The following is a 22,463-nucleotide window of genomic DNA, read 5'->3' as shown; positions in this document are numbered from 1 at the left end:
TAAGATCACGTGAAATGAAGATAGTGTTTATGACCAGTATGCGCTCGAAGCGTTTTTCTAGAATTAACTTCACCAGGAATACTATAAAGCTGGTATTTGAAAGTTAGCATGTATAAACCACCAAAAAAAAAACGTGAGGAGTTACATTATTAAAAGAATAGTTAAATCAATTTAAGGTCAAATCTGCCTGATGATGGAGCTGCAACCTTAGACCCTGGAAAATTTCTTAATTCAAACATTGTTGTTTTTAACAAGTTCCGCACTAGAAAAACTTCTAGGTTGATGATGGCCTCGATAATGTATTTTATATATACAATTATTTCAGAGAAATAAGTTGCTAATTTGCATTGTTTCATCCATGCACGTGATAAAATTGTCAATGCCTTATATAGTGCTACATGTATGTCATATCAACATGAACATTTGTAGTTGTATCTTTTGACATATGGCATTGAACGCAATGATTTCGTCACCAAAACTTTTATTTAAGTTTGTTAATCTATTAACAATTTAATAATAATAATCATGCAAATTAAGCAGGAATAATGAATTAACAAACACACTCGATGTGCATTACAAATCCCTTGGTTGGTGCATAGAGGGCATGTTGAAAACAAAAAAAAATGTTACCCTTTATCGTGCAAATATGTTCTCATCTTGCATATACATATACTTAGAATTAATTGCATAACAGTGTGGTCGACAGTAAAACGTTTGTAGGTTGTAACTTGTTTGTCAACGGCTATGATTTTATGCTCACCCAGTCTGTCAGAGGCCTTCCAGTGGGGATTGAAATATTCACTTGTTACACATTCCGATACATAAAATGAAACTTTCTTTTTACAAAGCTTGAAAGGAATTTGTTTTAAATATTTATTATAATCATCACATACAACCGTGTCATTTATAAGAATAATAATGTTCAGAGATGATATTATTTAATAATAATAAAAAAAATAGGTTTATCCATTGTAAAAAAAACTATTAAGTTGATGGGGTTAATTCACAAAATATCTCATTGATTAAGAGCACAACTACTTCTACGGTGTGATCATTTAAGAATGGCCTACTATTTATTCAATGCGTATACATGTGGGTTTTGTTTGTGAAGAGTTCTGGATAATTAAATCAAAGTACTGAAGTACTGAACATCAGAGGACCTCAAGTTGTGTTGAATTATTGATAAATGACAGGTGTTTATATTATACCTACCAGACAGATATGTTCACCATACAATATAGTACAGATATTAAATATAATTTGCTATCATACCTGAGATACTGACTTGAACTAGGAAACTTAACTTTGTGAATTATCAATGATTACTTGGTCAAATGAGAACTGTTAGATTGGCATTATGACCATATAGTTGCACACATACAAAAATCGCTAACATATAACTTATAATAGAGAATCAACATAGCAAACAATTCTTCGAGTAGCTATATAGTCACTCACTGAACTATGAAAAAGAGGTTCAAGACAATCATATCAAAACAGATAAATTGTAATATTGTGTCTAATTAAAAAATAAAGTGGGGAAAAATACATTGTTTTGGCGAAAGAGGTGGCGAAAAAAATAATTGACCATGGGGAAACCCTGGGGCTAAAGATACCAGATGAACAGCAAACTCATAAACATGATAAATGGAAAATAAACTTACAATTCCATGACTAAAACTGAAAAAGACATGCATACAAATAAAAGTACACTAGAAACAACATAGAAAACTAAAGACTGAGCAACACGAACCCAACAAAAACAGGTGATCTCAGGTGCTCCGGATGGGTAAGCAGATCCTGCTCTACAAATGGCATTTATTAACAATGTTTGTACATGTAGTATCCAGGTCTTTTTTCTGAAACATTTAGCTTTTGGATCAATTGCTAATTAAATGGATGTTAACACAGCAAGATTACTATCCCTTATTCTAGATTTTTGTTGCAGTCAACACAAACTCTTTAAATGTTCATAAATAGCTTCACTGAGTTACATTTGTATCTTGGTTTTATTGTAACACAGTCAATCATTTATCCATTATATTTTTTTTTAAATCAGCAGCTATACATGTATATTGTAGGTTCTGTTTTCTAATTATTAAATGGTTCATTGTAAATATTACAATGTATTATATGTAGATAGCCATTTGCTAATGATGGTATTTTTGTTAATTGAATATCACATTTGGATAGTTTTTCAACTGTTAGGTTTTTTTTACTTTGTTCTGGATTTAATACTATGGATACCACTGGTATAGCAATGAGAACATTTTGCACTATACATATAGAACACAACTACCATATGAATGTGTTGGTCCTTTGTAAGAAACCTGTAAAACAGGCCTTGTAATTTTTTGGTGTATATCTTGATTTCCCGATTGTACATTGATGTGGCCATTAGTTTTCTTGTACATGTATATTGTTTAACATTTGACATTTCATGGCTATTTCTAACTGATTTATGTATAGTTTTTTTCTGATTGTAAAAATGTTGTATGGTTATAAGCTTTATTTCTTTTTCATCATTTTGTCTAGAGCTGGTGTCTGATTTATACCAATCATACCTCCCTTTTCTTTTTTTATGAATAATGACAACAGTTTGGTTTTAATTTTCATTTATGTATGTACATGTAACAATATAAAACAGTATATATACATGTATAATCTCATTCCATCATTAATATTGGTCATTGTTGGTATATGTTTATCTTTAAGTTTAACAATGTACTGTGAAAGAGCTATCTTCTAATAGATACTTAGTATATAATGGTTATTGTGAAACCACTGATTCAAAGGACAAGTTTCACTTATTGCCCAAAATAACCTAAACTATAAAACTCCAAAAAGTTCTCAATTTGGTTCGTAATTTGGGTCTATTTCAAAAGTCTTAACACTCAATAAATCAGTTCTTTTCATAAAAGTACATTTTATGTTTCAAATTTGTCAAAATGTGATGATTTTGGGCAATTTTCAGACCTGAAAGCTTTAAGCCTTTAGGAATAAAGATTTGGCCGCTACCTACATGTACCATCCAAAATGTTTTGTAATCAAAAGAATCCAAATCTGATATATATAATTCATCAATATAAAAACTTTTTAGATCTTGGATGGCAGCCAAGTTTAATTATGCCAAAAACAATTAAAGTTTTACCATAGTTATATGTGGTATAATTTTCACAATTATTCAATGGTTTTGTTGTGTCTGATTTTCGAATAGAAAAATAAAGATGGCAAGACCTGAACAATGCCGCCTAATTTTTTTAAGTAACATATGAACAACAGAGTCAGTGTGGGGCCACTAAGCTAAATTGCCCGCTTTGCACCAGCCAATATAAATGAATGCCTAGGGTGGGAATCGAACCCACATACACCAACTTTGTTGTCCCTATATTTTTTTTAAATATAGCGCTCATAGGTTTGTCTCAATAAAGATTTACTTAGTTTGCTCATGCAGTATCCCAATATTGCTCTCAATAGTATAAATAGGCTCATGTGTGCTCAAATAACCATTTAGATTAGTCTCAATATTGATATATATCTAACTCAATTGAGTAGATCTAGCTCAAATTTTACTCAACATATAACTGATCATATTTGCTCAATTTAAGATCTCATGGGTGCTCATAGATAAAGTTAACTGATTGTATTTCTCATAGATATAACTAATCATATTTGCTCAATTCAAGTTCTCATATGCATGTTTGTGTGAACAAATGTCTAATATAAGTTACTAAAATTTGACATGGATATGGTTACACATTTAAATTAAATAATGCTGTAGAGTATGATAAGCACAAGTATGTCATCAAATTATCATATAAAACAGGACAGTTAATCTATATTTATATCTCCAAAACTGTAAGGTTTCTCCCAATATATATATAGTAATTCAGTAAATGTGGTTAACCCAAATTCTGACATTTCAGTGTAAAGTAAGACTCTTGATTTTACGAGCAAGAGTCTTTATACACTCAAAAAGAGTCCAACTCTATTGGAAGAAGAAAAAGTCGAAGATTCTCTGAATATTATATAAACAATAAATTCAACCGATAATTATATATTAGAATTACTTACATAGACATAGTCAAAGTCATTACAAATTCGGCGTATTTTCCAGGCAAGGGACATATTCACATATCCAAATGCAACAAACTAAGTCGGAGAAGGAGCGAAAATCCGAAACAGTATCTTAAAAAACAGAAATAGTTCCTAGTGTGTGTCAAAGTGATCAATCTACTTGTTATTTACGAAGAAAACAAATTTAACTCCAAAAATTGTTGAGATCTTTATAAAAACAAATTGTTGTTACAAAATATACACAAATAGTAACCTTATCTTTAAAGGCCTTGCAGGTTCTTGTTACTCCTACCCAATCTGCTGGTATTTTCAAAATGGCTGCGGGGGACGTGACCTGATAATTTATTTTAATATTATGACAGATTAAATTTTCCTGGTTTTGCTACGTTAATATTATAGACAAATATGCTACAAACGGTTTAAAAAGGTTACTCCAAATCAAATAATTGAAATATAAATACCTTTCTGTGTATAAATGTGTGAATTGATTTCCTCTCGATTTTCTACACGCTCGCTTTTGCCCTCTTGCGCACTCGTGGTATTCATCCGCAACAACAATTTTTCGACACGTCATTGGTATTGAAGATCGTTTGATTAATATACAAATATTTCTAACGACAAAACATTTTCATATTATAAATTTTGCATTAAGAAAAATTAAAAAAAACTGAGTATCCATTGAAAACATGAATTTAAAAGAAGCGATACGGAATTTTATTCTGCACTATATAGGTCCGCGGGTCTATAATGTCGGTTATCATTCCAAAACTAATTATATATGCACCTCTTTGATCTTTGAAAAGTAGACGATGGTAATACACCCGAGGCCCCTGAGAGGCCTCTGATGTAAAAATCATTTGATACCATGCATAAAACGATTCATTCTTTCAGATATTTGTCACTTTGCCTTAGTTTCAAGTCCAACACAATTTCTCACGTTTCTTACAAAACGTATATTCTTGTGATGTATTCTTTTGTTGAAAAAAAATATGTATAGATATAGATAGATATAGGAAGATGTGGTATGAGTGCCAATGAGACAACTCTCCTCCCAAGTAATAATTCATAAAAGTAAACCATTATAGGTCAAGGTACGACCTGCAACACGGAGCCTTGGCTCACACCGAACAGCAAGTTATAGAGGGCCCCAAAACTACTAGTGTAAAACCATTCAAACGGGAAAACCAACGAGAAACGAAAAACACATATGAACTACATAAACAGACGACATCATGCATTGTAACTTTTAAAGCCAATTAAGTAAAAAAAATAATCTGAAAGAACGTGCGATATCATATTAGGAAAATTGATGGTCAAACCATAACAAAAAATCAAGTAAAGAATTTTAAGTATTCAACCTTTATAGCTTGCTGTTCGGTGTGAGCCAAGACTCCGTGTTGAAGGCCATTTTTATTTATTTTCAAATTACAAAGGTTATTCCTGATTCGTATTTTTAATTATTTTATTTAGGCGTTTAGAACCTTTGGTGACCTCACAGTTTAAATTTCTATGATAAGTACGTCGTGAGCAGTGGGCATTACAGACGAACGTTCACCTAATTTTCCCCAGTCAATGAATGGCCATAGCTACACTGTTATGAATTTCATTCTATTTGCCACTGGAAGAAAAGAAAATAACAATCAAACAATTTCGTTTTGCTGTAAATATTCATTTGGACACAACGACATGCTGATACTGCTCTCGATGATTCGAGATCTATTCTAAGTAAATATCTAAGTGAACATGATTATCTCAATATAAATGCTAAATTCTATAGTCTGTTGAAAATTATGATTTATAAATTTCTCTATGTGTTGTGGCTACACGTTATATCTCTCAGTATCTGTTATGGTGATTTTATATATTAAAAATTAAAGTTATACTAATGAGGAGAATAGTGGGCCATTCCTGCACACTAAGAATACTAAGTATATTGCGATCGGTTTTCGTTGTTCAGTAAAATCTACCAAACGAAACTTTTAAAGCTTGAGGTTAGACATTGGAGAAAGTGGCAGCCTAATTTTAGCAGTCGTTGTCATAGATGTGAGAGGAAAAGTACGGATTCCAGCCTCAGATAGGAAGCAAGTAAATATCTGTCAATTTCCAACATTGTAAGGTATATTTCTAGGTACATTGAGTGTGTGTGCGTCTGTTCTTTTAACTCATACACCAGTATCAATTAAGACAGTATGCTTTATTATAGCTGTTACATGGACAGAGACCACTGTCACCTCTCCACAAAGTATAGCTTACAGCATTGCTGTTGTTGGAGCAAATATCCAGACTGTAGAGAACACTTTAAAAGAAATAAAAGAAAGACTTTCAAAGAAGGAAACAGTAAGCCAATTAAGATATGTACTGCGATAATTCAAAACAATTGTATTCATCCATACAAACTATTGTGTTACTTAGTTGAACGTTTGACCTGACCTCGCAAAAAGTTTAGTTCCAAGTGAAGCTGTGTTTTTTTTTATATATTTCCAGTAATAACATTAATCACTGAAATAGACACTATAGCGTTATAATTTCTAAATGTTTGACACTTTTATTATATCTAACAGTTTAAAATCTTGAAATCCAATTTGATGCTGTTGTTCCTATTAAATGTATTATGGTTAACCATTAATCTATCATGATGTTGAACAGAAATACGCTTAGCTCGTGCACACTATTTTATCTTATATTTCAATTGATCTACATGCTGCTAAATGTAGAGACACATCATTTACAGAAAAGAAGGTTTAAAGGCATTTGGTTTAGTCGAAAGGATTTCAACTCACAATTTGCAGTACCCAAATTAAAGCGATCACAGTGAAAAATATTTGAAAAAATCATATGTTGTTTTCAATGCCAATGTATTGAAATACTAATGATTTAGATTTGCAGAACATGTCTTAATTCAAACTTAAAGTTATGTAGGGCTAACTGAACAGGATCATAGTGTATAGACAGCAAATAAGGAATCCGTCTGTCAATCTGAAATATCCCTGCGGTGAAGTTTTTGACCGATGCAGTATAAGAAATTCCATTTATTTCCATTTTTTAAAGTCTTATACATTTTCATCAATACAAGACAAAGCGAAAGAGAAAGTGCTCTAACATGTACAATTCTATTAGATTTTTATGGAACTTATATCACTATATTATTTCATCAATGTTGCGGATGAGTTCGAAAATCGGTGCCGATCAATTATTTTTTAAAGAGATATGCCGCTTTGAAATATTATTTATGTGGAAAATTGCAACGTAAGTGTTCTCATGTGTACAATTTTTGCCAGATATTTATAATATTTATATAATGGATTTATATCATAAATGTCTCGATTGAGTTCGAAAAACTGTGCCGATCAATTATTGTTCAAAAGAGTTATGCCCCTTTGAAATATTAATTATATCATAAATGATATTGAACTTGCTCTAAAGCTTTTATTTCTCAAAGATATTTTTGAAAAGTTTTAAAGAACAATGAAAATGTTAACTTTTTAGTTATTGCCGTTGATACTTTATGTGCACCGCGGTGGACATTGGAACTTTGTTATTTCATGCATCTTCTATTTTATTACACAACAAACATTTGTTGTTTTTTATCCGTATATATTGTCGTCGGTGCCAACTACCTAAACATTATCACAAGAATTGATTTTTGCAAATGACTGATCCTTTGAAATTAAAACCAATGACCTATAAGCAAACTAAACTAAAGTGTCACTTTTAAGTTAGTTCAATGTGGTTATTATTATTTCATATAATTATCTATCAAAGAATTTATTTATTGAGAATAAATATAAAAAAATTATATAATTTAGTGTCCACAATTGTTAAATGAAGAACCTGTCACCATGGACCCTGATACTTCTTTTGCTGCACCACAAGAACAAAAGATCGACAGGGACGAAACAGTCGAATTGAATACATCAAACAAACAAATGTCAACCTCCGAAAGCCAACAACGTCCTCCAAAAACAGGTAAGCTTAAACATTTAGATACGCTCTGTTCTTTCATATTCCTTTTTGCTTGAGATAATATAAATGTTTTTTTTTTTAACGTAACACATATTTATGGAATGTACCACGTGCATGCATACCTCGGATTCCTTGTCTGTGTTACCTTTACCTGTAGTCCCTTTTTATACAACCGCATGCAAACATTGAAACATTTTGGTCGTATATTGGTATCACGTTGGCGTCGTCGTCGTCCGAAGACATTTGGTTTTCGCACTCTAACTTTAGTAAAAATAAATAGAAATCTATGAAATTTAAACACAAGGTTTATGACCATTAAAGGAAGGTTGAGATTGATTTAGGGTGTTTTGGTCCCAGCTGTTTAGGAATTAGGGGCCAAAAAGGGCCCAAATAAGCAATTGTCTTGGTTTTCGCACAATAACTTAAGAATAAGTAAATAGAAATCTATGAAATTTTAACATAAGGTCTATGACCACAAAAGGAAGGTTGGGATTGATTTTGGAAGTTTTAGTCCCAACAGTTTAGGAATTAAGGGCCAAAACAGGTCCCAAAATAAGCATTTTTCTTGGTTTTTGCACAATAACTTTAGTATAAGTGAATAGAAATCTATGAAATTTTAACACAAGATTTATAACCACTAAAGGAAGGTTTGGATTGATTTTGGGATATTTATATACAATGTATGAGGTTCTTCAATATGCTGAATCTAACCATGTATTTAGATTTTTAATATTTGGGCCCTGTTATCAAATTGGTCCACATTGAGGTCTAAAGGGTCTAAAATTGAACAGGTCCCAAAATAAGCATTTTTCTTGGTTTTTGCACAATAACTTTAGTATAAGTGAATAGAAATCTATGAAATTTTAACACAAGATTTATAACCACTAAAGGAAGGTTTGGATTGATTTTGGGAGTTTTGGTACCAACGAATTAGGGTCCAAAAGGGTCCAAAATTAAACTTTGTTTGATTTCATCAAAAAATATAGAATGAAATTCAAAACAGTGTAGCTGTGGCCATTGATTGACACATTAAAATCATCCATTGACTGGGACAATTTACGTGAACGTTTGTCTGTAACGACCACTGTTCACGACGTACCTACGATAGACATTTAAACTGTGGGGTCACCAAAGGTTTCTTAACGCCTTTAATAATAAAATAATTCGAAAAATTAATCAGGAATAACCTTAAAATGAGTTTGTGTTTTGATTTATATAATTGATATAAATCAAAATATCGTGTTATTTCTGATTATTTTTTTGAATTACTTTATTTAGGTGTTGAGAACCTTTGGTGACCCCATAGTTTAAGTGTCTTTAAAAAGTACATAGTGAGCATTGGTCGTTACATCCAAACGTTCACCTAAATTGTCCCAGTCAATGGATGATTTTAATGTGTCAATCAATGGCCACAGCTACACTGTTTTGAATTTCATTCTATTATTGGGGTTCTTTGATATGCCAAATCCAACCCTGTATTCAGATTCTTAATTTATAGTCCTGTTTTCAAATTGGTCTACATTATGGTCCAAAGGGTCCAAAATTAAACTTAGCTTGATTTTAACAAAAATTGAATTATTGGGGTTCTTTGATATGCTGAATCTAAGCATGTACTTAGATTTTTGATTATGGGCCCAGTTTTCAAGTTGGTCCAAATCAGTCAATTGCACAGTATTCCGCAATAGCAAGACATCTTTAATTGCACAGTATTGTGCAATAGCAAGAAATGTTCAATTGCACAGTATTCTGCAATAGCAAGAAATCTTCAATTGCACAGTATTTTGCAATAGCAAGAAATTTTCAATTGCACAGTATTGCGCAATAGCAAGAAATCTTCAATTGCACAGTATTGTGCAATAGCAAGAAATCTTCAATTGCACAGTATTGAGCCATAGCAAGAAATATCTAAATGCACAATATTGCGCAATAGCAAGAAATTTTCAATTGCACAGTTTTGCGCAATAGCAAGAAATATTCAATTGCACAGTATTGTCCCGTTTTCAAATTGGTCTACATTAAGGTCCAAAGGGTAAAAAATTAAACTTTGTTTGATTTCAACAAAAATTGAATATACACGAAACGCGTGTCTGACGTATATATAAAATTTAGTCCTGGAATCTATGATGAGTTTATTTATATACAATGTATGAGGTTCTTCAATATGCTGAATCTAACCATGTATTTAGATTTTTAATATTTGGGCCCTGTTATCAAATTGGTCCACATTGAGGTCTAAAGGGTCTAAAATTGAACATTATTTTATTTCATCAAAAATTTAATTCTTGGGGTTCTATGATATGTTGAATCTAACCATGTATTTAGATTTTGGATATTGGACCATAATAGGTAAATGTCCAATTTAAAATTTTGAAGTTTTTGAAGTTTAAGTTCTTAGACCACATTCATTCTGTGTCAGAAACCTATGTTGTGTCAACTATTCAATCACAATTCAAATTCAGAACTGTATCAAGCTTAAATGTTGTGTCCATACTTGCCCCAACTATTCAGGGTTCGACTTTTGCGGTTGTATAAAGCTGCGCCCTGCGGAGCATTTGGTTGTTTTATCAGCTCACAAAAGTTCGTATATAATTTTGAATTTCAAATAATTTGACAGCGATCATCACTGAAGAAAGATTCATCGTAGAAATGCTCATCAGACTCAGTTTAGATTTGTACCGTTAATGTTATTACTACATGTGTTAAATTATTTAAACATTAAATGAAGAGGTACTTATTTTATTTTAGAACATTCTAATCCCTGTTGAAACTTATTTTCACCACTTGCTCTTTTTATTTCGGTATAAAACTAATTGTATTTAAAATAAAAAGTATTAACCAATCATACAAATATTTAGGACTTAGTTAAAAAAAAATAATTCGCACAAATGTATTGACATAAGAATGGAGATTGTAAATGGGTGATTTTTATTAGAAAATAATGGGAAAATAAATTGTTTTATTGTGATTAAAAGTAACTGTTATGCTGTATTTATTCCCTATACATGATCCTTACAAAATCCAACGAGAATGAGCTGCGCTTATATTATTGTACCTCATCTGAAATGAATAGTTTAACATATCAAACACTTTTATCTTACTGCACATTATATTTATGATTAAGGATTGAACTTGTAAGCAGATGAGTATAAACGTTACCGATATAAGTGATCATCAAATTTTTTTTCCAGCAATTAGGGATACCGAGCTAGACAGTTCCATATATAATACATTTGCACCCGACGACAACGTAGAAAGGTAATGTTACACTGTTTGTCGGAAACTTTCTTACTAGTATATAATGACTGTAATCACAATCACCTGACGTATGTCATCGTCGTAATCTTTTTCGAAAATCTTCTGTGAAACTACGAAACAATATTCAATCAAACGCGAGTCAATTCAATTCAATTCTTTTATTACTTTGAGATAATGATGTTCAGCATATATATATATATATATATATATATATCAGTCTAAAGATTTGCACAACGGTACTGATATAAGGTGTTATTAAACGAAAATGTTGTTATAAAATCGTGTTGACAAATATTTCGGCTCAACAAATGGCCTTCTTCTTGTGTCACAAGTTTTAACAATACTGATACATAATGTATAAGGTGTGAAAATAGATCAGGTGATAATACAGGTAAGTTTTGGTCGATTGATTTTAATCCTGAATATCATAATTTAAACAAAACACTATAAATCAATATACGTGACTGTGTATATTAACAATAAAAATAAGTGAAAACAAAACTGTTAGTATTTCTTATTGATGCCGTTTGGGTGATGTACATTAAGTTCCTTTATCCAAAAGCTTTCCCGAACCTGTCGCTGTGCATCACTCCAGTGAATGTTCTGTTCAATCACTAGAATTTTCATGCGGTTAAAGTCATCAAGTTTGTGATCTGACTGTCTGAAGTGCTGAGAGACTGGAAGAAGTGGCTTCTTAGATATATCACTCCTATGGCCATTGAGGCGTTTGTGGAAAGGCTGTTTTGATTCACCAACATATTGGAGGCCACAAACCGAACATTCTAGTATGTAAATAACATTCATACTTTTGCAGGTAACATTGCAAAATATCTTATAGTTATTTTCGGTTGCCTTACTGTGAAATGTTGACGAATGCTGCATCTGTAAACAGCATTTGCAGCGTTTTTCTCCACACGAACGACATTCTCCAGAAGTACTTCTATTATCAGACACTTCAGCCCGCACTAGTAGGTTCCGTAGACTACTAGGTTGCCTAAAAGCTATCATTGGAGGCTCAGGGAAAATCTTGGATAGTTTGGAATTCTTTTCAACTGATTTCCAATGCTCACGAATGACACCAAAGCTGTTTTTGAGAGATGGGTGATAAGTTAGAACACATGGAGTCCTTTTGCTTTTCTTTTTGACTTTGTATTCCAATAGTTCACTCCTCGGAATTGACTCCGCTTTCTGAAAGCTTTTTTTGATATTTCTGTGTTTGTAGCCCCTTTTCTTCAAGCGAGTTTCAAGTTTACGCAGTTGTCTTTTAGTTGTTTCTGTGTTGGAGCATATTCGCTTGACTCTAAGTGCCTGACTGTATGGAATGCTCTTGGTAAGATGAGCAGGATGGCAACTTTTAGGGGACAAATATTGATGAGTGTCAGTAGGCTTGGAATATAAATCTGTAGATATGATGCCCTCTGTGAGCGAACTTGAAGTATCGAGGAAGGCGATTTTGGATTTAGACTTCTCATGAGTAAATTTGATACTTGGATGTATGTTGTTGGCATGAGTGATAAAAGTGTCTAAATCCTCGTCGCTTTTATTCCATTTCATATCCACATCATCTATAAATCTAAACCAGGAAAGCGGTTTTTCGATGGAAGTTTCAAGGAGTTGTTTCTCTAATTTGCCCATAAATATGTTGGCATATGACGGAGCCATTTTGGTGCCCATGGCAGTTCCATTTACTTGCAAATAATGATCTCCATCAAAAGTGAAGTTGTTTTTCTTAAGTACCAGCGTGAGCATTTTGACCAGGCATTCAGTAGGTGGATATTTCACTGGTCTGGAATTCCAAACTTCTTTGCATGCATCGATGCCATCTGCATGTGGAATATTAGTGTAGAGGGAGGTAACATCCATGGAAACAAGAGTCGTGTCGGAGGGGAGTGGGTTTAAGGCCTGCATTTTTCTAAGATAATCGGTTGTATCTTTGATGTGAGATGGTAAGTCTTCAACATGTTGACGAAGATGGAAGTCAACAAATTCCGATATTTTTTCCGTCGGATGACCGTTCGCTGAAACTATAGGTCTTCCTGGGTTATTGGCCTTATGAATTTTAGGTAATAGATAAAATCTGCCCGGTTTTGGGTTTTCTGGTTTCAAATATTCAAGAGTTTTGTCATCGATGAAACCATCGGCATGCATTTCTACCAAACTATTAGTAATATCTCTGCTAAAAGATGTAGTAGGATCAGAGTCTAGTTTTTGGTAGAACCTTGCATCGCTAAGTTGTCGTTCAGCCTCTTGAATATAGGCAGTTTTATCCATGACAACCACTGCACTGCCCTTGTCTGCAGGTTTAATAACGATATTGTTGTTAGATCGTAAGTTTTTCAGTGCAGTCCGTTCTTCATTGGTAAGATTGTCAAAAGGTTTATTGTTATTTTTAGTGTTTTTAATAATGTCCGACTTAAAGTTATCAATAAAAGATTCCAAGGTAGCATTTTTGCTCGGTCTAGGGATCCAAGAACTCTTTTTAATAAATTTGTAGTTGTTCTCTTCTTCTGAAATTTCTGAGTCCCCATCCGCGCTTATTATGTTATCCTCCTTCGACGCAAAATATTCCTTAATACGTATCAAATTTACTCATGAGAAGTCTAAATCCAAAATCGCCTTCCTCGATACTTCAAGTTCGCTCACAGAGGGCATCATATCTACAGATTTATATTCCAAGCCTACTGACACTCATCAATATTTGTCCCCTAAAAGTTGCCATCCTGCTCATCTTACCAAGAGCATTCCATACAGTCAGGCACTTAGAGTCAAGCGAATATGCTCCAACACAGAAACAACTAAAAGACAACTGCGTAAACTTGAAACTCGCTTGAAGAAAAGGGGCTACAAACACAGAAATATCAAAAAAAGCTTTCAGAAAGCGGAGTCAATTCCGAGGAGTGAACTATTGGAATACAAAGTCAAAAAGAAAAGCAAAAGGACTCCATGTGTTCTAACTTATCACCCATCTCTCAAAAACAGCTTTGGTGTCATTCGTGAGCATTGGAAATCAGTTGAAAAGAATTCCAAACTGTCCAAGATTTTCCCTGAGCCTCCAATGATAGCTTTTAGGCAACCTAGTAGTCTACGGAACCTACTAGTGCGGGCTGAAGTGTCTGATAATAGAAGTACTTCTGGAGAATGTCGTTCGTGTGGAGAAAAACGCTGCAAATGCTGTTTACAGATGCAGCATTCGTCAACATTTCACAGTAAGGCAACCGAAAATAACTATAAGATATTTTGCAATGTTACCTGCAAAAGTATGAATGTTATTTACATACTAGAATGTTCGGTTTGTGGCCTCCAATATGTTGGTGAATCAAAGCAGCCTTTCCACAAACGCCTCAATGGCCATAGGAGTGATATATCTAAGAAGCCACTTCTTCCAGTCTCTCAGCACTTCAGACAGTCAGATCACAAACTTGATGACTTTAACCGCATGAAAATTCTAGTGATTGAACAGAACATTCACTGGAGTGATGCACAGCGACAGGTTCGGGAAAGCTTTTGGATAAAGGAACTTAATGTACATCACCCAAACGGCATCAATAAGAAATACTAACAGTTTTGTTTTCACTTATTTTTATTGTTAATATACACAGTCACGTATATTGATTTATAGTGTTTTGTTTAAATTATGATATTCAGGATTAAAATCAATCGACCAAAACTTACCTGTATTATCACCTGATCTATTTTCACACCTTATACATTATGTATCAGTATTGTTAAAACTTGTGACACAAGAAGAAGGCCATTTGTTGAGCCGAAATATTTGTCAACACGATTTTATAACAACATTTTCGTTTAATAACACCTTATATCAGTACCGTTGTGCAAATCTTTAGACTGATATAATTTTTTCCTTATCTGCATAGTATCGCCTATTCTAGACGATCCGGTACATAGTAAATTTGCTGGTTGGTCCTTTTTATAGACTTTTATATATATATATATATATATATATACAACTCGTCTAAACATCAACCCAACAATGTTAGATCTGTAAATTTGCTTTCGCAAATTTTTGGTTCTTCCCTCGCCGGGATTCGAACCCATGCTACTGTGATATCGTGACACCAAATCGCCTGCACTGCAGCCGTCCCGCTAGACCACACGACCACCTGGGCTCTCTAAAAAAAGAGCTTTCGGTGGGCATGTGTTACCTTTCCACGTCAGTTTTAATCTAGCGGCGTACTACAGTACATGATATATAAGGCATGAAGATGTTATTGTTACAGATCAGCTAAATTATCTATAGTAAAGGATCCTACAAATTAATGTAAGATATATATATATATATACAACCATACGACCATAACGACGTTCATAGTCTTGAAAAGTCCCAAGATGGATGAAAGCGCTAGACAATGCTGCTTTTAAAACTCTTTTTGTGTATTTAATTTTTAATATATATATATTTATATGCAAATACAATATATCATAAATAAATACATAAAACATACATAACTACATGAATACATCCGAGAAGAATAAGGATATATATTAAGTATTGGTAACTTATCACATGTCTGTACTACGTTTAAATGCATTAAAAAGAAATTTACAAAGGTTACATATGTCTTTTACATTTTCTGTGCTCAACAACTGTATAAGCTTAATGACGATGGACGCTTAGAATTATCATTGATATGGTTATATTTATAAATTAACTGTTTACAAAATTTAGAATTTTTGAAAAACTAAGGCTTGTCTACCTCAGGCATAGATTACCTTAGCTGTATTTGGCATAACTTTTATGAATTTTGGTCCTTAATACTCTTCAACTTCGTACTTTATTTGGCCTTTTGAACTGTTTTGGATTCGAGCGTCACTGATGAGTCTTTTGTAGACGAAACGCGCGTCTGGCGTATATACAAAATTTAGTCCTGGTATCTATGATGACTTTAATTATAATAATACGGCTTAATATACTGTCTCCTTATTGCAATTTAACAATTAAACCAGTATCTTATAATATTATACAATCTAAGATATATCAGAGGATATCTACCAAGCTCATAATACACCATTACTTTCTTTGTACATTGTTTGACACCTAAAATATTTTTTCAAAAATATAATTGAACTTTTTCAATATCCGGAGCTTTATGAAAGCCCCTTATCTCACCGTCATATCATAGAATACTACTTAGATATGTATCAAACAAATTAAGGTATGTGAAATCATTTGAATATAAGGGTGATACTTTTGATTTCAAGGCAATTACAGCTTTCCGGCCTTGCTCAGCTAATTGTTTTTGAGTTTTTGAAAAATTTTCGTTATTATTCAACAAAATACTTAAAAAACAAAATTCATCAACAATGTCAATATCATTGCCATCAAAATACCACTTTTCTTCAACCCTCACATTACCACCATTTCTAAATACCATAATTTTTGTTTTAGCATTGTTCACAGTAAAACCCCATTTTTGAGTGTACAATAAAAGTGTATCTAACTTATCTTGTAAGCCTTTTACAGAATCAGAAAATAGTATCATATCATCGTCATACATAAGCAAAAATAAAGACAATTCCTGTACTTCATATGGTACATTACCGTTATTTTAAAATTCTATTTCAAAATCGTTCACAAACAATGAAAAAAAGAATTTGAGACAGTACTTCCCCTTGCATTAAGCCAACTGTACTGGTGACCTGCTCTGAATAAAAACTATCAATTCGTACACATGATTTCACTTTTGAATACATTGATGTTATAAATGACAAAAGTTTCCATGTAATCTACAAAACACTAATACAAACGATTCTTACTGGAGAGTGTTTTCTGAATGACAGTTAATAAACTAATCATCGCATCAACTGTACTGCTGCCCGGCCGAAATCAAAACTGTGCATTATTTATAATGTCATAGGTATCGGACCAAAGTAATAATCTCATATTCATAAAGGACGTGATCAATTAAGCCAAATTACTAACCAAACTTATGCCGCGAAAGTTAACAGGATCAGACGTATCGCCTTTTTTAAAAACTGGAACAATTATCGCAACTGTTCATGTTGTCGGAAAGTTACACCAGAAGACAATACCCTGTTGAACATTTCCTCTAAGAACGGTATAAGACATCCTTAGTCAAATGATCCTTACGGTGTGTTACGTAAATTAAGTTTTGTTAGTTTGGTCTGCAAACAAATGTGACCGATATGGCTAAAAATATAAAATATAGGTAAAGTACTGTTTTTCGTTTATATTTTAACTGACGGAGTAAAAATTATCAGCAGACCAAGATCTATTTTCAGACTATGCGAACAACGTAAATAGACTCATCATAGATACCAGACCCGCGTTTCATTTACAAAAGACTCATCAGTGATGCTCGAATCTAAAAAAGTAAAAAAGGCCAAATAAAGTACGAATTTATAGAGCATTGATGACCAAACTTTTCTTAATGTTATACCAAATAAAGCTAAGGTAATCTATTCCTGAGGTAGAAAAGCCTTAGTATTTGATAAATTCAAAGTTTTGTTAACATTTAATTTATAAATATGACCATATCGTATCAATAATTCGTGTCAACACAGAAATGCTGATACCCTCTGGAATTAACAATTCCACCAGCAGTGGCACATACAATATTTTGTTGTTGCTCCTGAAATAATTATTTTTATAAAACTTTTCTGGGTTTTTTTCCTTAAAAACTATTAGGATAAACAAAACATTTGAAGAGGGCAAAAATAATTAGCATAGTAAGATTTACAATAAGTGTAGGACTTTTTTAAGTTCGTCAATTGACCCTTTATAAGTGGTATTACCCTTAAAAGCCTTAGACAGACCCTTTGATTGCAAAAATGATTAGCAAAATTGGACCATCAAATAAGTAAAATTACCGAAATTGTCAATTTGCAATACAGTTTAATTCAAAGTCTTGAATTCTTGGGGTTCTTAAATATGCTGAATCTAACAGTGTATTTAGATTTTGGATGCATGGCCCCATTTTTACATTGGTCCACATGGAATCCGTAGGGTACAAAATTCAACTTTATTTGATATTATCAACAATCGAATTATTGGGGTTCTTTGATATGCAATATCCAACCGTGCATTAAGATTTTTGAATTAGAGTACCGTTTTCAAACTAGTGTTCATTAAGGTCCAAAGTGTTAAATATTTAATTTTTTGTTATTCCAACAAAAAATAGATACGTGTCGATTTTTTTGTTGTTGAATATCACCTCCACCTACATTTATATTTTGTTTTGTTCCGGTTATCAAAATTGTCCACATTGATGTCCATAGTGTCTAAATTAATATTTTGTTTGATTTCCTCAAGAATTGAATAATTGGGTTTTTATACGACCGCAAAAATTGAAAAAATTTTGGTCGTATATTGGTATCACGTTGACGTTGTCGTCGTCCGAAGACATTTGGTTTTCGCTCACTTTCTTTAGTAAAAGTAAATAAAACTCTATGAAATTTAAACACAAGGTGTATGACCATAAAAGGAAGGTTGGGATTGATTTTGGGTGGTTTGGTCCCAACAGTTTTGGAATTAGGGGCCAAAAAGGTCCCAAATAAGCATTTTTCTTGATTTTCGCACTCTAACTTTAGTAAAAGTAGATAGAACTTCATGAAATTTAAACACAAGGTTTATGACCATAAAAGGAAGGATAGAATTGATTTTGGGTGTTTTGGTCCAAACAGTTTAGGAATTAGGGCCAAAAAAGGCCCATATAAGCATTTTTCTTGGTTTTCGCACAATAACTTTAGTATAAGAAAACAGCAATCTATGAAATTTCAACATAAGGTCTATGACCACAAAAAGAAGGTTGGGATTGATTTTGGGAGGTTTAGTCTTAATAGTTTAGGAATAAGGGGCCAAAAACAGGTCCCAAATAAGCATTTTTCTTGGTTTTTGCACAATAACTTTAATAAAAGTAAATAGAAATCTATGAAATTTTAACACAAGGTTTATGACCACAAAAGGAAGGTTCGGATTGGTTTTGGGAGTTTTGGTCCCAACGACTTAGGTTCCAAAATTAAACTTTGTTTGATTTCATCAAAAAATGAATTATTGGGGTTCTTTGGTATGCCAAATCTGACCGTGTATTCAGATTCTTAATTTTTTGTCCTGTTTTCAAATTGGTCTACATTAAGGTCCAAAGGGTCCAAAATTAAACTAAGCTTGATTTTAACAAAAATTGAATTCTTGGGGTTCTTTGATATGCAGAATCTAAAAATGTAATTAGATTTTTTATTATTGGCCCAGTTTTTATGTTGGTTCAAATCGGGGTCAAAAATTATTATATTAAGTATTGTGCAATAGCAAGAAGTTTTCAATTGCACAGTATTCCGCAATAGCAAGAAATCTTCAATTGCACAGTATTGTGCAATAGCAAGAAATTTTCAAATGCACAGTTTTGCAAAATAGCAAGAAATATTCAATTGCACAGTATTGTCCCGTTTTCAAATTGGTCTATATTAAGGTCCAAAGGGTCAAAACTTAAACTTTGTTTGATTTCAACCAAAATTGAATATATGGGGTTCTTCAATATACTGAATCTAACCATGTATTTAGATTTTTAATATTTGGGCCCGGTTATCAAATTGGTCCACATTGAGGTCTAAAGGGTCTAAAATTGAACATTATTTTATTTCATCAAAAATTGAATTCTTGGGGTTCTATGATATGCTGAATCTAACAATGTATTTAGAATTTGGATATTGGACCATAATAGGTAAATGTCCAATTTAAAATTTTTAAGTTTTTAAGTTTAAGTTCTGATACCGCATTTATTCTGTGTCAGAAACCTATGTTGTGTCAACTTTTTAATCACAATCCAAATTCAGAGCTGTATCAAGCTTAAATGTTGTGTCAAAACTTGCCCAACTGTTCAGGGTTCGACCTCTGCGGTCGTATAAAGCTGCGCCCTGCGGAGCATCTGGTTATATGCTGAATATAACCAAATTTGTAAATGTTGCACCTTGGAACATTAAAGGTGATGTCCAATTTCAAATTTGTAAGTTCTTAGACCACAAATATTCTGTGTCAGAAACCCTTAATATATCAAATATTTAATCACAATCAAAATTCAGAGCTATATTCTACAGTTATAGAAATTGTGAGTAGATTCATAGTTAAAAAAATGCATCATCATTGTCAATACAATGGATTTGTATGCGACTGTCATACAAATAAGAGGTAACACTAGGCCATCGAAAGCTGAACTATTGGTTCAGTCTAGGAGACTGAGTTGTCTAATGCGATGGACAAAATGCAGGCGGTGTTGTCATGCTATCCCAAAGCATGAGTTCGAATTCTGGCGAATGAATAAAAAAAATGCTTCCGCAAATTCGCAGATTTAATATTGCTCTGCTGATATTGAGATATTTTGATGAAACGAACCACTTTAAAATCTAAGCTAATATTGGGTATTTTTTTGTTTTATTAAATAAATTAATTAAACTCCTGGTGTACTTTTATATGCTCAATTATATCGTTAATTAATATTTTAGATATTGGATCATTATAGACAATCATAATGCATTTTCAATTCTTTTACCACATTCATTTTAAGTCAAAAACTTATGCTACGTCAAATATTAATACACAATGCAAATTCAGAGCTGTATCAATTTGAATGTGGTGGTCACCCTTGCCAAAACTGTTCAGGGTTCAGCCTCTGCGGTTCTATCAAGCTGCGCATAGCGGTACATTTTATTTGAATTGTTAAGTAGACACTAAGAAAGAACAAGAAATATTAAAACAGTAAAGTAAGCCATACAAATTAGTCACTATGACCCAAATTAATAAATCGATCCCTTATATAGTAGGTATTTTCCTAGAAAGACGATTATAAAATTTTGTTATTAGTTTTTTTTTCGGAGAATTTGATAGCTAGAATCTGTTTTTATACGACCGCAAAATTTGAAAAAATTTTCGTCGTATATTGCTATCACGTTGGCGTCGTCGTCTGCGTCGTCGTCGTCGTCGTCGTCGTCGTCGTCCGAATACTTTTAGTTTTCGCACTCTAACTTTAGTAAAAGTGAATGGAAATCTATGAAATTTTAACACAAGGTTTATGACCACAAAAGGAAGGTTGGTATTGATTTTGGGAGTTTTGGTCCCAACATTTTAGGAATTAGGGGCCAACAAGGGCCCAAATAAGCATTTTCTTGGTTTTCGCACTATAACTTTAGTTTAAGTTAATAGAAATCTATGAAATTTTGACACAAGGTTTATGACCACAAAAGAACGGTTGGGATTGATTTTGGGAGTTTTGATTTCAACAGTTTAGGAATTAGGGGCCAAAAAAGAGCCCAAATAAGCATTATTCTTGGTTTTCGCACAATAACTTTAGTTTAAGTAAATAGAAATCAATGAAATTTAAACACAATGTTAATGACTACAAAAGGACGGTTGGTATTGATTTTGGGAGTTAAGGTCCCAACAGTTTAGGAATTAGGGGCCAAAAAGGGACCCAAATAAGCATTTTTCTTGGTTTTCGCACCATAACGTTAGTATAAGTAAATAGAAATCTATGAAATTTAAACACAAGGTTTATGACCATAAAAGGAAGGTTGGTATTGATTTTGGGAGTTTTGGTCCCAACAGAATAAGGGGCCCAAAGGGTCCAAAATTAAACTTTGTTTGATTTCATCAAAATTGAATAATTGGGGTTCTTTGATATGCCGAATCTAACTGTCATGACTGTGTATGTAGATTCCTAACTTTTGGTCCCGTTTTCAAATTGGTCTACATTAAGGTCCAAAGGGTCCAAAATTAAACTTAGTTTGATTTTGACAAAAAATGAAACAGTTAGGTTCTTTGAAATGCTGAATCTAAAAATGAACTTAGATTCTTGATTATTGGCCAAGTTTTCAAGGTGGTCCAAATCGGGGTCCAAAATTAAACTTTGTTTGATTTCATCAAAAATTGAATAAATGGGGTTCTTTGATATACCAAATCTAACTGTGTATGTAGATTCTTCATTTTTGGTCCTGTTTTCAAATTGGTCTACACTAAAGTCCAAAGGGTCCAAAATTAAACTTAGTCTGATTTTAACAAAAATTGAAATCTTGGGGTTCTTTGATATGCTGAATCCAAAAATGTACTTAGATTTTTTATTATGGGCCCAGTTTTCAAGTTGGTCCAAATCAGGATCTAAAATTATTATATTAAGTATTGTGCAATAGCAAGTCTTTTCAAT

The 22,463-nt window shown here is 32.7% G+C and overlaps 1 protein-coding gene across 1 annotated transcript in view; it reads left to right on the top strand.

Annotated features, from left to right (window-relative positions):
• Positions 1–22,463, top strand: part of LOC139521536 (uncharacterized) — a 70,982-nt gene that overhangs the window by 22,295 nt on the left and 26,224 nt on the right. The window contains exons 7-9 of the mRNA XM_071315011.1: positions 6,281–6,414; positions 7,884–8,043; positions 11,229–11,295. Coding sequence (XP_071171112.1) covers positions 6,281–6,414; positions 7,884–8,043; positions 11,229–11,295 — 361 coding nt within the window. The remainder of the gene's footprint in view (positions 1–6,280; positions 6,415–7,883; positions 8,044–11,228; positions 11,296–22,463) is intronic.

This window comes from Mytilus edulis, chromosome 4 (assembly GCF_963676685.1).
Source record: "Mytilus edulis chromosome 4, xbMytEdul2.2, whole genome shotgun sequence".
NCBI lineage: Eukaryota > Metazoa > Mollusca > Bivalvia > Mytilida > Mytilidae > Mytilus > Mytilus edulis.
Note: the sequence above shows the minus strand (reverse complement) of the source record. Positions and strands in the feature narration are given on the sequence as shown.